Source organism: Nerophis ophidion, linkage group LG06 (assembly GCF_033978795.1).
Source record: "Nerophis ophidion isolate RoL-2023_Sa linkage group LG06, RoL_Noph_v1.0, whole genome shotgun sequence".
Classification (NCBI taxonomy): Eukaryota; Metazoa; Chordata; class Actinopteri; order Syngnathiformes; family Syngnathidae; genus Nerophis; species Nerophis ophidion.
The window spans coordinates 51299207-51316179 of NC_084616.1; the positions used below are offsets into that span (position 1 = coordinate 51299207).

The following is a 16973-nucleotide window of genomic DNA, read 5'->3' on the forward strand; positions in this document are numbered from 1 at the left end:
AGTTTGCATATTGCCGTGGAACTAGTTGGCCGCTGGTGTTTGTTAAATTGCCACACCACCGTCATGATGTTTGCTTTGGTAGCACAGTCTTCCATTAGTGCTTTGGTCTTCCATTTCCGGCAAAAAGAGGTGAAGAACTAATTTCCATTTAGCAACAATAGCATGCTAACAGACTTATTGGCTTGTTTGTGATCTATTTAAGTCATGCACCCAATTTTTCTTACAAAATACATATTAGTTTGGTATCAGAGATTTAGTTACAGATACTCTCCGAAATCTATACCTACAAAAAGTGCTGTATTGTCATCGGAAAATCCCTATATTTAATCAAGTGATTCTTTGGAGTACCACTACTAGATAGAGCCTGTATACCATTACAGTTTGAGAATCACTGGGCTAGAAGAATAGAGGAATTCCGCTAAATAAAGGACATCTGGGATCCTTGACCTAGATAACTCTTCTTTCTTTTTTACAGGACGATGCTATCCAAAAAATCCGTTCTACCTATATAACCAATCCTGACTTTAATCCTGCTCAAGTGGCAAAAGCCTCCTCAGCAGCAGAGGGCCTATGCAAGTGGATCAAAGCAATGGAGTCATATGACAGGGTGGTGAAGGTGTGGTATTGATATTTTATCATTTTGCTTACGCTCTGTTGAAAGATATGTGTACCTCTTAAATATTCTCGCGTGTGTGTTTTCAGATTGTGGCTCCCAAAAAGGCCAAACAAGCCAAGGCCCAGGAGACCCTGGCTTCTGCCATGGCAACGCTATCAGAGAAGAGAGCCAAACTGAAGGAGGTTGAGGACCGTTTGGATGACCTTAAGAGAACGTCTGAAGAAAAAACAAAGGTAAAAGGCAAACTGGAAGCCCAGAGAGATTTGTGTCAAAGGAAGTTGGAGCGAGCTGAAAAACTCATTGGTGGTCTGGGTGGAGAAAAAATAAGGTGAATATTTTTGTCTATTACAAGAATCACAAAGAGAGCAATTTGCCAATGAACTAAAATATGATTCTCAGATGGTCGAAAGCTGCTAATGATCTGCAAAACACATATGACAACCTGACTGGTGATGTCCTTATTTCTGCTGGTGTTATGGCCTACTTGGGCGCTTTTACTGCCAGTTTCAGACAGAACTGCACCAGTAACTGGATCAAGCTGTGTCAAGTAAAATCCTTTATCAATATGGACAATCAGTATAATTTATTACATTTTTTTGTGGATTCTCCTCACCTTTCTTTTCAATTTCCCTGGCATGTTTAGTCTAGGAAGATACCGTCATCAGATGATTTCTCTCTGAGTAAAACCCTGGGAGATCCCATTAAGATTAGGGCGTGGAACATTGCTGGCCTCCCCACCGACTCTTTCTCCATCGACAATGGTGTCATTACCAGTAATTCCCGTCGATGGTGAGACCCTTTCCATGAAAAGCAACACAGTGTTTCTATACAAAGTTTTCTTGTGAGGGTTTTTTTTACCTCAAAGTCTAAAGATAGTTAGTGTTATTTATTTTTTTCAAATTTGTTTTCATTGCCTTTGAAGGCTTTCCACAGCCTAGTTTGGGTTCCAGTGGTTGGGGAATCCTGTTTCTGAAAACTCTTAATATGACAAAAGCATTATTATTTCGGATGAAATATTGATAAGAATAATAACTTATATAAGTGGAGAAACACCAAAGCAATAATAGATATAGTCAGTGTCTCTAGCCAAAGCCAGTTGCAAGAAAGCATAAAATAATTTATCACAAGATTGTCCTAATTTATTCCTGCACTTTCAGGCCCCTGATGATTGACCCCCAGGGTCAGGCCAACAGATGGGTTAAGAAGTCAGAAAATGAAAACAAGTTGAATGTTATCAAATTGACAGATGATGACTACATGAGAACTTTAGAAAACTGTATTCAGTTTGGAAGCCCTTTGCTGCTAGAAAATGTACCAGAAGAGTTGGACCCATCACTGGAACCATTACTTCTCAAACAAACTTTCAAGCAAGGTATTTAGAATGGAACACATCTGCCAAAAGATTCCAAACTCAGGATATACAAAGTATAATCATTATTTTTTTTAACAAGGTGGTGTGGAATGCATAAAACTGGGGGAAAGTGTGATTGAGTACTCCCAAGATTTCCGATTTTACATCACCACTAAACTGAGGAATCCTCATTATCTACCTGAACTGGCTACCAAGGTTTCTTTGCTCAATTTTATGATCACCCCAGAAGGTTTAGAGGACCAACTGCTAGGGATTGTTGTTGCAAAGGAAAGGTACTGTAGCTTTTCCTCTATTGACTTATTTGTTTTCTGTTGTCGAGCTTTTCTTCTGCTTCATCTGCTCTCCAGACCTGAGCTGGAAGAGGAGAGAAATACTCTAATTCTGCAGTCAGCTGCAAATAACAGGCAATTAAAGGAAATTGAGGACAAAATCCTTGAGACACTTTCATCATCAGAGGGAAATATTTTGGAAGATGAGACCGCTATTCAGATTCTAGACTCTGCAAAGATCATGTCCAACGAGATTTCCAAGAAACAAAAGGCATGTGCTAACGAAAGCATGTGCTCAACAAACAGGATGTGAGTTTTTTTCTACCACATTCTGACATTTAATTTAATTTCCCAGATTGCAGAAGAGACTGAGATTAGGATAGCAGAGTCGAGAGAGTTTTACAGATCCATTGCCAAGCACTCCACCGTCTTATTCTTCACCATTGCTGACCTGACCAACATAGACCCAATGTATCAGTACTCGCTCACCTGGTTTGTCAACCTCTATACAAACTCTATCCAAGACAGGTGAGTGAAGTCCATGAACATCCATTTCCATCCATTTTCTACCGCTTATTCCCTTTCGGGGTCGCGGGGGGCGCTGGCGCCTATCTCAGCTACAATCGGGCGGAAGGCGGGGTACACCCTGGACAAGTCGCCACCTCATTGCAGAGCCAACACAGATAGACAGACAACACTCACACTCACATTTATTTTGTAAATCAAAAAATGGCGTGCCTGGAGAACACATACAAAACTTGATATGACAGTTTTAAATTTTAAATTCTACACTATCATATATTGCTATACACAGCGGAACCTCGATCTACAAAATCAATTGGTTCTTCAACATAGTTCGCCAACCTAAACATTTGTATAGTGAAGTAGAGTTCCCCATAAAAATCTATGTAAACATGAATAATGGTTCCTCACACTTTAAAGACAATATTATATATATATATATATATATATATATATATATATATATATATATATATATATATATATATATATATATATATATATATATTTATATATTACGGGTGTGGGGAAAAATCAATTTGAATACAAATCGAATACGTTGTGCGATTCAGAATCGATTCAATTTTTTTTTTTCGATTTTTTAAATTTCTATTATTATTATTATTTTTATTCTTTATCAATCCAACAAACCACTACACAGCAATACCATAACAATGCAATTCAATTCCAAAACCAAACCTGACCCAGCAACACTCAGAACTGCAATAAACAGAGCAATTGAGGAGACACAAACACGACACAGAACAAACCAAAAGTAGTGAAACAAAAATGAATATTATCAACAACAGTATCAATATAAGTTATGAGTTGAGCATAGCAGTGATTAAAAATCTCTCATTGACATTATCATTAGACATTTAAGAAAACTAAAAAAAAAACAGCAATAGTGTCACAGTGGCTTTACATTATTGCAATCAGTTGATAAAACATTGTCCTTTACAATTATAAAAGTTGTTTTTTTTAAATCTACTACTCTGCTAGCATGTCAGTAGACTGGGGTAGATCCTGCTGAAAACTTATGCATTGAATGAATACAGAATCGTTTTGAATCGGAAAAATATCGTTTTTGAATCGAGAATCGCGTTGAATCGAAAAAATCGATATATTATTGAATCGTGACCCCAAGAATTGATATTGAATCGAATCGTGGGACACCCAAATATTTGCAGATCTAATATATATATATATATATATATATATATATATATATATATATATTAACCGACATACTGTAACTTTATGGTAAAAGCTCAAGTCTGTTGTTTCTCCAAACAACAGAAAAGTATTACAGCAAGCTCAACTGTCAACACTGAACACGCACGCAAACCACAAAAGTCTTGTTGGTGTGCTCCAAAACAAAAAACGGAAAATAATTTTACCTTGTGTCTAGGAATTTTTGTGGCGATGTTAAACACGCTGGGAGTTTCGGAGTCATAAACGAGTAGTGGCTTCACGTGGTCTCCGCTAGCATGGCACGAACTAGCAGACGAAGGCAATCTTTCATTTGCCTGTGTCCAGGTAGTACCTTCTCTTTCACTGGAATAAAGGTCCGCTGTGGCAGCTTTTTCCTTCTCATCCCAATTAAAGAAAGATTGATAGATAGACGGAAAGATACTTTATTAATCTCCAAAGAGATATTCAAGCCCCCTTTGCTGAAAAAATCCCCAAAATGAAAGCGCCGTAAGCCGGCGGCTTATTACGTCGCTAAAATTCTAGCTCAGTGGTTGTCGAGCAACCTGATTTGTGGAATAATTATTGTAGCAAAATTATTTGTACATATCAAGACACTTTCTCAAACTAATCACACATTTTTCTGGCTTCAAAATAAAAGTAATATGCTATACATCTGGTTTACTACATCTACAAAAAAAAAATGTCTTACATTACAATCATGCTTTGTCATTAGGGGTGGACACCGGATCCAGTGCTTTTTTGGCACCGACTGAAACCAGCCGGTACTACCAGGCACCGATTCACGTAAGATCCTGCGCGTGTTATGTACTAGAGAAGGGAAGGAGGCGACAACCAGGGCAGGACTGCGGTTTACAAGGTTTATTAAAAATCTTTGATGAATACGTGGCATGTTTATGCTACTCAAAGTGAGTGTTAAAAAAAGTTAAAGTACCAATGATTGTCACACACTCACTAGGTGTGGCGAAATTTGTCCTCTGCATTTGACCCATCCCCTTGTTCACCTCCATGTGTAATATTAAATATGTAAATGTTACCAAGGGTTGTTGTCTGTAAATGTTGGTTGTATCTTTCGTCATTCTCCAAGAGGGCAAGGCAAAGATGCAGGTCGTGGGCAGGCAAGAGGTCATGGGCTAGACCAGGGCAGCGTGGTCTGGGTCCGAGCAGGGAAGTCGTGGATCGAGGAGAGCAGTCAGGAATCCGAATGGGAGTTGAGTGACAAGGCACAATCACGGAGGACAGGGGAGTCACTGAGGAAATAATGAAGGACATGAACCAGGCAAAATAGAGCAAAAACAAGGGCGAGAAAATCACTGGAAAAACAGGGAATGCCAGATGTGATGCTTGCTGGAAGGTTAGCGACGTTCTGGAAAGGTTCTTCGGGTCTGCTGGTCTTTATGCTGCTCCCTCTCATCAAACCCAGGTGTGCTGATTATTGATAGGCTGCAGGCTTGTCGCTGCGTGGGTGTGCTGCACTTAGCACGAGTGTGGGCGTGTCTGAGTGCGCTGTCAGCAGAGGCTCTTCTTGGCACACTGTCAGTAGAGGCGCACGCAACTCCAGCCGCCAAGGAAACGCGGGTTCAACTCCGCATCATGACAGCGCGTGCTGTCATGTCTGTTTGAATTTGCACTTGCAAGTGGCCAGTACTTGCTAGCACTTGAGAGGAAAACAGGCAATTTCGAAGCGGAAATGCTCTTAGTTATACGCTCAACGTGTGGCTCGTATTTTCCAAATGTGACGCCGATGCAGATTGCGCTCTCTGCACTATTTGTGACATAAAAATCAAGGCAAGTGGCTGGAATATTTCCAATCTGATGAAGCACTTGGTTAAACACAGGATTTTTCTCATGGCTGCAGCCAAGTTAGATATACGGCTACATTTCCATATTTGCGTACAATGTCATCTTGCGGCAGCATGCAGATGCTGAAGAGTTCAAGGCCAAGAACCGAACCCTGTGGAATGTTACCTAAATATACTCAAAGATCATATTGTTATGGGAGACACACTGCATCCTGTCAGTAAGATAGGAATTAAACCAATAACTTTTTAAATCTGACATACCAATATTCAATCAATCATTCAAAGTTTACTTATATAGCTCTTAATCACAAATGCCTCAAATGGCTGCACAAGCCACAACGACATCCTTGGCTATGATCTCACATCAGGGCGAGAAAAAAACGAAACCCAATGAAAACAACGACAAACTTTGGAAGGGATCGCAGATGAGGGGAACCCCCAGGTGACCGCTACAAAGGATGTCGAGTGGATACAGTTAATAATGTGAGAGTCCAGTCCATAGTGGGGCAGATAGGGGATCCTCTTGCATGTAGACATGTCAGGGCGCAGATCAACTGGTCTAAAAATGTGTATTTAAAGCGGAGAGTATACCAATATTTTGTGAATTGAGGTTTCACTGTATCTTAATGTTTTAATGAAACACAACTTTTAGGGGTACATGTTACTCCAATGCCTTGGACACTCATACTTTTATATATCACCTAAAGTTGTTATATGATGTTGAATGTTTATTTTTAAGGCTAAAGCAAAACTTAACAGGGCTGTATTACATTAATAAGCGTTTCCTTTTCCAATCAGTAAAAAGTCCAAGATCCTGGAAAAGAGACTCATGTACTTAATTGATTACTTCACTTATAACTTATTCTGCAACGTGTGTCGATCACTGTTTGAGAAGGACAAACTCCTCTTCTCCTTTCTCCTCTGCTGCAATCTACTTCTGTGAGTATCGTTTGTGGAATAGTAAATGGTTAATTTCTGATCATTGTTCTAATAATAATAAGACAAAAAACATTTCCATCAGGAAAAAACAGGAGATTGAGTACACTGACTTAATCTTTTTGATGACGGGAGGCGTGGGTCTGCAGAATACCATTGCTAATCCTGATCCAAGCTGGTTGCAGGACAAGAGCTGGGATGAGATTTGCAGAGCCAACGAGCTTCCTGCTCTAAAAGGAATTAAGTAAAAAACTTTACCAAAGTGTTCTGTTTGCTTGTTCCTACTGAACAACTTATTCTACTTCAAATGTATTCATTTCACAGAAATGCTTTCATTGAGGGTCCAGAACTCTTCAAGCCAATTTTTGACAGCAAAGAACCGAGCAACATATCGGCGCCTGCACCTTGGTGTGATAAACTTAATGAACTGCAGAAGATGATCATCATCCGCTGTCTCAGGCCAGATAAGATAGTGCCAGCTGTAAACAAATTTGTCATAACTAAACTTGGGAAAAATTTTGTTCAGCCCCCACCATTTGACTTAAGTAAGAGCTATCTGGACTCCAACTCTACTATCCCACTGGTGTTTGTGCTTTCTCCTGGTGCTGATCCCATGGCCAGTAAGTTTGCGGGTTTCTTCTGAAACTTCATGCCATGTTGACACTACAATTCACGAGACGCTAATCCTTCACAGGCTTACTGAAGTTTGCAGGTGACAAGGACATGGGTGGTAGCAAGTTTCAGTCTATTTCTCTGGGTCAGGGCCAAGGACCCATTGCTTCCAAAATGATATCCACAGCTATGCAGGATGGGACATGGGTGTGTTTGCAGAATTGTCACCTGGCAGTGTCCTGGATGTCCACCCTGGAAAAGATCTGTGAGGACTTTAGTCCTGCGATATGCCACCTAGACTTCAGACTTTGGCTCACTAGCTACCCTTCGCCAAAGGTGATGTTTCTGAGCATGGCCAACTGGGTTATTGAGTTCAGTTCTGGGCCAAGAGCTGCTCTATTTATTGTTCCCTCTTTTACCAGTTTCCAGTTACTCTACTGCAAAATGGAGTGAAAATGACAAATGAACCTCCGACTGGACTTCGACTAAACATACTACAGTCGTACATGTCAGATCCTGTCTGTGATCAAACATTTTTCAACAACTGTCCTAATAAGGAACTGGTGAGTTTGTTGCACTGTTGAGAAGTTTATTTTTGTCACATTTTACATCCGTGTCCCTTTACTTGGGGTAACTCTGTATTCTCCTTTAGATCTGGGAAAAGCTCCTTTATGGGCTGTGTTTCTTCCATGCGATTGTTCAGGAGAGAAGGAAATTTGGTCCCCTAGGCTGGAATATTCCTTACGGCTTCAATGAAACTGACCTTCACATAAGTATCAGACAGCTACAGGTAATCATTTGACGCCCAGTGATAAGAATGCTACCATAGCACACATCTAAATGGATGTAATGTATCCCTGTGTAGTTGTTTATCAACGAATATGATGAGGTGCCCTTTGAGGCCATCACTTATCTGACCGGAGAATGCAACTATGGAGGCCGCGTGACAGACAACTGGGATCGGCGCCTACTGAACACAATGTTGGCTGACTTCTACAACAAGGATGTGGTGGAGAAACCCTCTTATCCTTTCTCACCGAGTGGTGACTATGTTGCACCTCCCAAATCGACCTATGGAGAATACTTGCGTTTTATTAAGGTAAATATTCAATCACACTTGTTCATTAAATTTTTCAACCGAACTTGAATACCTTTTCTATCCATCAGGAGCTTCCAGTCAGCCAACACCCAGAAATATTTGGGATGAATGAAAATGTGGACATTTCTAAGGATCTGCAGCAGACCAAGTTGCTGTTTGATTCACTGCTGCTCACTCAAGGAGGGGGATCTAAAGGAGGAGGTGGCTCTGGGAGTGACAACGCACTGTATGACATTGCCAATGATGTTCTCACTAAGGTATGAAAGAATATATATTTTTATGTGCTTAACTTACAAGAGTTTTAGCAGCCTGAAGAGACAATACACTTCTTCTGTTATCCTTAACTGAACTGTGTTGTTGCATTTCTTTCTTTTTACCAGCTTCCAAATAATTTTGACCTTGAAGCAGCTCTCTTGAAGTACCCGGTGCTTTACAAGGAGAGCATGAACACTGTGCTTGTCCAAGAAATGGAGCGCTACAACACGTATGAACATAAACACTTTTTACAGAACCACTGCACTAACTATTCTACTTCCAGTTTTGCTTTTTCCCTCTCCAGGCTGTGTAGTGTGATCCGCGTCAGTCTTCAGAATTTGCTGAAGGCCCTAAAGGGTTTAGTGGTGATGGATGCAGAGCTGGAAGGAATTGCAAATAGTTTAATAGTGGGCAAAGTCCCAGAAAAATGGGCCAAACGCTCGTACCCGAGCCTCAAGCCCCTGGGCAGCTACGTTAACGACTTTCTGACAAGGCTCAAGTTTTTGCAGGTGAGGCACAAATAAATGATACTAAGATATCCTGTCTGGGGTTTTACTTTAATTCTCTGTGTTTATAGGATTGGTATAACTCTGGTAAGCCCAGTGTGTTCTGGCTGCCAGGCTTCTTCTTCACCCAGGCCTTTTTAACCGGGGCTACACAGAACTATGCCAGGAAATATAACATTCCAATTGACGAGCTGGGCTTTGACTTTGAGGTCAATACACATACTTTTAATCTCTGACACTGGTAGTCACTTAGTTATCAACATAATGGCTCATAGAGTCCCTCTTCTTGACAGGACTTGTTTAACTATTCAATGTGTGATGTTGTCATTTTGTCATACAGGTTCTTCCAATAAATGACTCAGAAACGCCTCCTGAAGATGGAGTCTACATTAATGGATTGTTTCTTGATGGAGCTCGATGGGACAAAGAAAGGTAATGTTGTCCACACCAGGTTCTCATTCTTCCTTGAAGTGCAATATGATCTGATGTGAATCTTCATAAAAATATATTGTATTGTTTCTATCATTAGTGGAGCTTTAGCCGAGCAATGTCCCAAAATCCTATTTGTGTTGATGCCCATTATCTGGATAAAACCAAGTAAGTATGCATTCAAAATATTTACTGGTATTATACTGTTTTTTTAGATAGCCACAGTACACAATATTCAGTTTATTCATTTTACTGAACTCAATGGTAGTTCTTACTAAAACTGTGTTTTCCCTTATTTCATTTACTTTGTCTTATTTTCTCCACCATGCAGCTAAAGACGTTCCAGAGGAATCCGACGGTCGCTATCTTTCTCCTCTCTACAAGACCAGCGAAAGGAGGGGAAACCTCTCTACGACAGGACATTCCACCAATTTTGTCATTCCAATGATGTTGCCCACCACCAAGCGCCCTCAACACTGGATCAAGCGTGGTGTGGCACTACTCTGTCAGCTTGATGACTGATTGTATCACTGGCCATCCAGGATCTGTTTTCTATACCGATTTTATTATTTTGGCTATGCACAAGCTAGAGCCTATCCCAGCTGATGTTTAACAAGAGGCGGGACAGACCCTGGACCAGTGTTTTGAAAATTACTTTTAAAAGTAATTAATTATAGTTACTCATTTCATTACCAAAAATATAATGTTAAATAAATGTAATTAATTACTAGGGAAAGTAATTCATATATTACTTTAAAAAACAACTATCTGGCATTTGCAGTTGAAAGACGTTTCTTATAGAGCACACTGTGCATGTGTCTTTGCTTATAAAAGGTGGGCCCTGGTGCCGAGTGATGTGTGAAATCATTGAGGGTTTCAATGGAGCTTACCATGATTAACGTGGACCCGACTTAAACAAGTTGAAAAACTTATTTGGGTGTTACCTTTTAGTGGTCAATTGTATGGAATATGTTCTGTACTGTGCAATCTACTAATACACATTTCAATCAATCAATCAATCAATCAATCAATCAATCAATCAAAAGCTGTGCTTGCAGCAGCAGTGTGTCCGCTCTGATGCCAGATTTAAAAAAATATTTTCATTGGGTTGTGTTACCTCTGGTTATTAAACAGATTAAATGTGCTTCGATGGCTGTCAAATCTTCCTGTCAACAAACGGTGTATTGTATGGATGGCAAGTTTGTCGCTTCAATCATCCCTCCATCCATCCATTTCCTACCGTTTATTCCCTTTTGGGATCGCGGGGGGCGCTGGCGCCTATCTCAGCTACAATCGGGCGGAAGGCATTTTACACCATGGACAAGTCCCCAATTTATCGCAGGGCCAGATAGACAGACAACATTCACACTCACATTCACACACTAGGTACCATTTAGTGTTGCCAATCAACCTATCCCCAGGTGCATGTCTTTGGAGGTCATCATTGATTTATTATTCATCGTGGACATGTGCATATGTTGTGGTCTGCTGTGTTGCATTATGATGGTGCCTCTTCCTATTTAACATCAAGTTCATTTTAGTGCAATGCTGCTTGTTGCTTTCATTCGTAAATAGATATTTCCTTCATTGAACATGCTGCACTTATGATACTGTCTTGTTGACATAAATAAAACAACATTAAAAGTAACATACCCCGTTACATCAATTTATCGCTAACAATGTAGTATCGGACCTAAAAGTAATTACATTATTCGTTAGATAATACGTTTATTAAAAGTTTTTTAATAAAGATGTTGTTACAAACACTGCCCCGGACTAATCGGCAGTCAGTCACAGCCACTTTTAGACAAACAATCATTCACACTCCTATTTACACCCGTGGATTCTTTGGATCAGAGGTTCTTATCTCCAGAACTAGCTGTCTGTGCATGAGGCTGACTCTGCATTAGAGATGTATTCTGTACACCTGTATTTTTTGGTATCGATTCCTAATTGGCTCTGTCTAGGAAGGACGTTAAGGTTCTGGACTAATGAGACAGCGATCAGTATTTTTTGTATTTATTTTTTTAATCCATTTATCCATCGTAATAATGACACATTGTCACATTCAGTTTAAGTGCCGCTGCTAAGTACAGGAAAGAACACGTGTAGATAATTATCATTTTGGAATTATCACAAATAAGGAAGCAACACCACACAAAAGTTTGTAATAATATTTCCTCCAAGTCCTTTAAAGTCTCACACGCTAATAAGAGTTAGTGTCAGTTTGAAGTAATACGTCTTTACTCACGACCGCCGCTATTGCATTTCATAAACCGTCCGCTAAGCCATCTTGTAATTCACAGGCCAATATTATCCATCTATCCATCCATTTTCTACCTCTTATTCCCTTTTTTTGGGGGGGGGGGGGGGGGGGGGGGGGGTTAGGGTGCAGGGGGCGCTGGTTTCTATCTCAGCTACAATCGGGCGGAAGGCGGCGTACACCCTGGACAAGTCGCCACCTCGTTGCAGGGAAGGCCAATAATAATCCACTCAAATTGGTGAAAAATTCAAATAATCATTGAGTCTTTTTTATTCATACAATACACCGGACTTAGACATATAAACATTGTCAACATTCCTGTCCATCACAAATACTTATGCAACATAAACACAAATAACAATTTGTGGACTTTAATTTGACATTTAGAATGAATTAAAAAAATCAATTTGTCTTAATGTCTATCATAATGACTTTGAATGATGGGCCACAATAGGCCGAAATTCCAAAAAAATGTAGTACCCCTTCAAGAAACACTAGCATAAATCAAGAATATGAATTGTGGTTGTCATGGAAAATGGAATTACTCAATTATCGGGAAATAATTATGGAAACACGCTGTACATTTTTTTTTCTAAAGTTAACATCTGCATCAGATTAAATATGTTCCTCTCCAAGGTTTCTCATAGTCAGCATTGTCACTGGCGTCCCACTGGGTGTGAATTCTCCCTGTCCACTGGGTGTGAGTTTGCCTTGCCCTTGTGTGGGTTCTTCCGAGGATGTCGTAGTCGTAATGGTTTGTACAGTCCTTTGAGACATTTGTGATTTAGGGCTATATAAATAAACATCGATTGATTGATTGATTAGGCTGCAACCAAAAAGGATCGTTCACACTTAGGAGAGCTGTCGCACCAGCTGGATTGACGTGAATCATAGCTCCAAAACAAGAGATGTCAATTAAAACAAAAAAGGAGAGGATTATCAAACTCCTTCAAGAAGGTAAATAATCACGCAATGTTGCAAAATACAGTATGTTGATTGGTCAGTTAGCAATGTGTTTAAACTCTGTACCAAGTACAAACAACATGGGGAGGTTGTAAAAGGGTCTACCTATGCATGCAAGGAAAACATCAAAGCGTCATGACAGAACACTTAAAGCAATATTTCTTAAAAACAACATGCACAGCAGAACAAATGAAAAAAACAAATATGTTAAAACTGTAATCACGTCTGTGGCCGAACTGTAAGAAATCCCAGAAAGGAAATTGGATTTAAATACAGAAAAAACAAACATTGACACAAACAGAAAAAAACAAAGTTCCAATGGGCTAAAGAAAAGCAAATTGTGAACTATGAATGACTGGATGGAAGTCATATTCTCTGATGAATCGCAAATCTGCATTGGGCAAAGTGATGATGCTGGAACTTTTGTTTGGTGCCGTTTTAATGAGATTTATGAAAACGACTGTGTGAAACATGCAAAGTTCTACAGTTATTGCTGACACGGGGCTGCATATCAGGTAATGTCACTGGGGAGATGGATGTAATTACATCTTCAATAAGTGTTCAAGTTGATATTGAAATTTTAAACAATTTTCTTTTTCTATCAGTTGACATAATTTTACAAGATGAACATGCATCCGGCCGTCGAGCAAAAACTGTAAAGAGAAAATGTTCCTTGAAGAAAAATATATTAGGTCAATGTCATCAAATAGTCTTTTTGGATACGATGTAACAACCTTGGCACACACATCTTTGGGCAGATTCGCCCATTCCTCTTTGCTGCACCTCTCAAGTTCCATTAGGTTGGATGGGAAGCCTCGGTTTTCATTCAGAATTTCTCGGTACATTGCTGCATTCATCTTTCCCTCCAGCCTCACTAGTGTACCAGTTCCTGCCGCTGAAAAACATCCCCACAGCATGATGCTGCCACCACCATGCTTCACTGTACAGATGGTATTGGCCTAGTGCTGAGCGGTGCCTGGTTCCCTCCGAACATGATGCCTGGCATTCACGCCAAAGGCTTCAATCTTTGTCTCATCAGACCAGATAATTTTATATCTCATGGTCTGGGAGTCTTTCAGGCGCATTTTGGCAAACTTTTTTACCGAGAATAATTTCCGTCTGGCCACTACTCAATACAGGCCTGATGTTTGCATTGCTGAAGAGATGTTTATCCTTCTGGAAGGTTCTCCTCTCCATAGAAGAATACTGTAGCTCTGACAGAGTGACCATCGGGTGCTTGGTCATCTCCTTGACTATGCTAAGATGAGTACAGCAATGTACAGAGACATCCTGGATGAAAACCAACGCTTCCCATCTAATCTGTTGGAGCTTGAGAGGTGCTGCAAAGATGAATGAGCAAAACTGCCCAAAGATAGGTGTGCCAAGCTTGTGGCACTGTGTTCAAAAAGATATGAGGCTCTAATTGCTGCCAAAGGTGCATCAACAAAGTATTAAGCAAAGGCTGTGTGAATGCTTGCGTACATATGATTTTTGTATTTTTTTTATTTGTTATAATCCTCTCTGAGCTGCAACCTAATCGTGGTAGAGGAGTTTGCGTGTCCCAATGATCCTAGGAGCTATGTTGTCCGGGGGTATAAAGCCCCCTGGTAGGGTCTCCCAAGGCAAACAGATTCTAGGTGAGGGATCAGACAAAGAGCAGCTCGAAGACCTTTATGAAGGAGAAAAATCATGGACCCAGATTTCCCTCGCCCGGACGCGGGTCACCGGGGCCCCCCTCTGGAGCCAGGCCCGGAGGTGGGGCACGATGGCGAGCGCCTGGTGGCCTGTTCCCATGGGGCCGGGCCGGGCACAGCCCGAAGAGGCAACGTGGGTCACCCCTCCAATGGGCTCACCACCCATAGCAGGGGCCATAGAGGTCGGGTGCAATGTGAGCTGGGCGTCAGCCGAAGGCAGGGCACTTGGCGGTCCGATCCTCGGCTACAGAAGCTAGCTCTTGGGACGTGGAACGTCACGTCACTGGGGGGAAAGAGCCTGAGCTAGTGCGCGAAGTCGTGAAATTCCGGCTGAATATAGTCGGACTCACTTCGACGCACAGCAAGGGCTCTGGAACCACTTCTCTCGAGAAGGATTGGACCCTCTTCCACTCTGGCGTTGCCGGCAGTGAGAGGCGACGGGCTGGGGTGGCAATTCTTGTTTCCCCCCGGCTCAAAGCCTGTACGTTGGAGTTCAACCCGGTGGACGAAAGGGTAGCCTCCCTCCGACTTCGGGTGGGAGGACGGGTCCTGACTGTTGTTTGTGCTTATGCACCAAACAGCAGTTCAGAGTACCCACCCTTTTTGGGAACACTCGAGGGAGTACTGGAAAGTGCTCCCCCGGGTGATTCCCTTGTCCTACTGGGAGACTTCAACGCTCACGTTGGCAACGACAGTGAAACCTGGAGAGGCGTGATTGGGAAGAATGGCCGCCCGGATCTGAACCCGAGTGGTGTTTTGTTATTGGACTTTTGTGCTCGTCACAGTTTGTCCATAACAAACACCATATTCAAACATAAGGGTGTCCATATGTGCACTTGGCACCAGGACACCCTAGGCCGCAGTTCCATGATGGACTTTGTAGTTGTGTCATCGGATTTGCGGCCTCATGTTTTGGACACTCGGGTGAAGAGAGGGGCGGAGCTTTCTACCGATCACCACCTGGTGGTGAGTTGGCTGCGATGGTGGGGGAGGATGCTGGACAGACCTGGGAGGCCCAAACGCATTGTGAGGGTCTGCTGGGAACGTCTAGCAGAGTCTCCTGTCAGACAAAGTTTCAATTCCCACCTCCGGAAGAACTTTGAACATGTCACGAGGGAGGTGCTGGACATTGAGTCCGAGTGGACAATGTTCCGCACCTCTATTGTCGAGGCGGCAGATCGGAGCTGAGGCCGCAAGGTAGTTGGTGCCTGTCGGGGCGGCAATCCTAAAACCCCTTGGTGGACACCAGCGGTGAGGGATGCCGTCAAACTGAAGAAGGAGTCCTATTGGGTCCTTTTGGCTCATAGGACTCCGGAGGCAGTGGACAGGTACCGACCGGCCAAGCGGTGTGCAGCTTCAGCGGTCGCGGAGGAAAAAACTCGGACATGGGAGGAGTTCGGAGAAGCCATGGAAAACGACTTCCGGACGGCTTCGAAGCGATTCTGGACCACCGTCCGCCGCCTCAGGAAGGGGAAGCAGTGCACTATCAACACCGTGTATGGTGCGGATGGTGTTCTGCTGACCTCAACTGCGGATGTTGTGGATAGGTGGAAGGAATACTTCGAAGACCTCCTCAATCCCAGCAACACGTCTTCCTATGAGGAAGCAGTGCCTGGGGAATCTGTGGTGGACTCTCCTATTTCTGGGGCTGAGGTCGCTGAGGTAGTTAAAAAGCTCCTCGGTGGCAAGGCCCCAGGGGTGGACGAGATCCGCCCGGAGTTCCTTAAGGCTCTGGATGCTGTGGGTCTGTCTTGGTTGACAAGACTTTGCAACATCGCGTGGACATCGGGGGCGGTACCTCTGGATTGGCAGACCGGGGTGGTGGTTCCTCTCTTTAAGAAGGGGGACCGGAGGGTGTGTTCCAACTATCGTGGGATCACACTCCTCAGCCTTCCCGGTAAGGTTCATTCAGGTGTACTGGAGAGGAGGCTACGTCGGATAGTCGAACCTCGGATTCAGGAGGAACAGTGTGGTTTTCGTCCTGGTCGTGGAACTGTGGACCAGCTCTATACTCTCGGCAGGGTTCTTGAGGGTGCATGGGAGTTTGCCCAACCAGTCTACATGTGCTTTGTGGACTTGGAGAAGGCATTCGACCGTGTCCCTCGGGAAGTCCTGTGGGGAGTGCTCAGAGAGTATGGGGTATCGGACTGTCTTATTGTGGCGGTCCGTTCCCTGTACGATCAGTGCCAGAGCTTGGTCCGCATTGCCGGCAGTAAGTCGAACACATTTCCTGTGAGGGTTGGACTCCGCCAAGGCTGTCCTTTGTCACCGATTCTGTTCATAACTTTTGTGGACAGAATTTCTAGGCACAGTCAAGGCGTTGAGGGGTTCTGGTTTGGTAACCGCAGGATTAGGTGTCTGCTTTTTGCAGATGATGTGGTCCTGATGGCTTCATCTGACCGGGATCTTCAGCTCTCGCTGGA

General features: G+C 42.5%; 1 protein-coding gene across 1 annotated transcript in view; it reads left to right on the top strand.

The window, feature by feature from the left end:
- LOC133554897 (dynein axonemal heavy chain 12-like) overlaps nucleotides 1-10774 on the top strand; it is a 36242-nt gene extending 25468 nt beyond the window's left edge. The window contains 22 exon segments of the mRNA XM_061904162.1: nucleotides 476-616; nucleotides 703-944; nucleotides 1016-1163; nucleotides 1260-1405; nucleotides 1774-1988; nucleotides 2068-2260; nucleotides 2336-2528; nucleotides 2613-2785; nucleotides 6592-6732; nucleotides 6815-6973; nucleotides 7054-7349; nucleotides 7424-7677; nucleotides 7764-7904; nucleotides 7994-8131; nucleotides 8207-8440; nucleotides 8509-8697; nucleotides 8821-8924; nucleotides 9000-9204; nucleotides 9273-9410; nucleotides 9542-9633; nucleotides 9731-9798; nucleotides 9962-10774. Coding sequence (XP_061760146.1) covers nucleotides 476-616; nucleotides 703-944; nucleotides 1016-1163; nucleotides 1260-1405; nucleotides 1774-1988; nucleotides 2068-2260; nucleotides 2336-2528; nucleotides 2613-2785; nucleotides 6592-6732; nucleotides 6815-6973; nucleotides 7054-7349; nucleotides 7424-7677; nucleotides 7764-7904; nucleotides 7994-8131; nucleotides 8207-8440; nucleotides 8509-8697; nucleotides 8821-8924; nucleotides 9000-9204; nucleotides 9273-9410; nucleotides 9542-9633; nucleotides 9731-9798; nucleotides 9962-10152 — 3801 coding nt within the window. The 3' untranslated portion in view covers nucleotides 10153-10774.
- Nucleotides 10775-16973: the final 6199 nt, after the last annotated feature.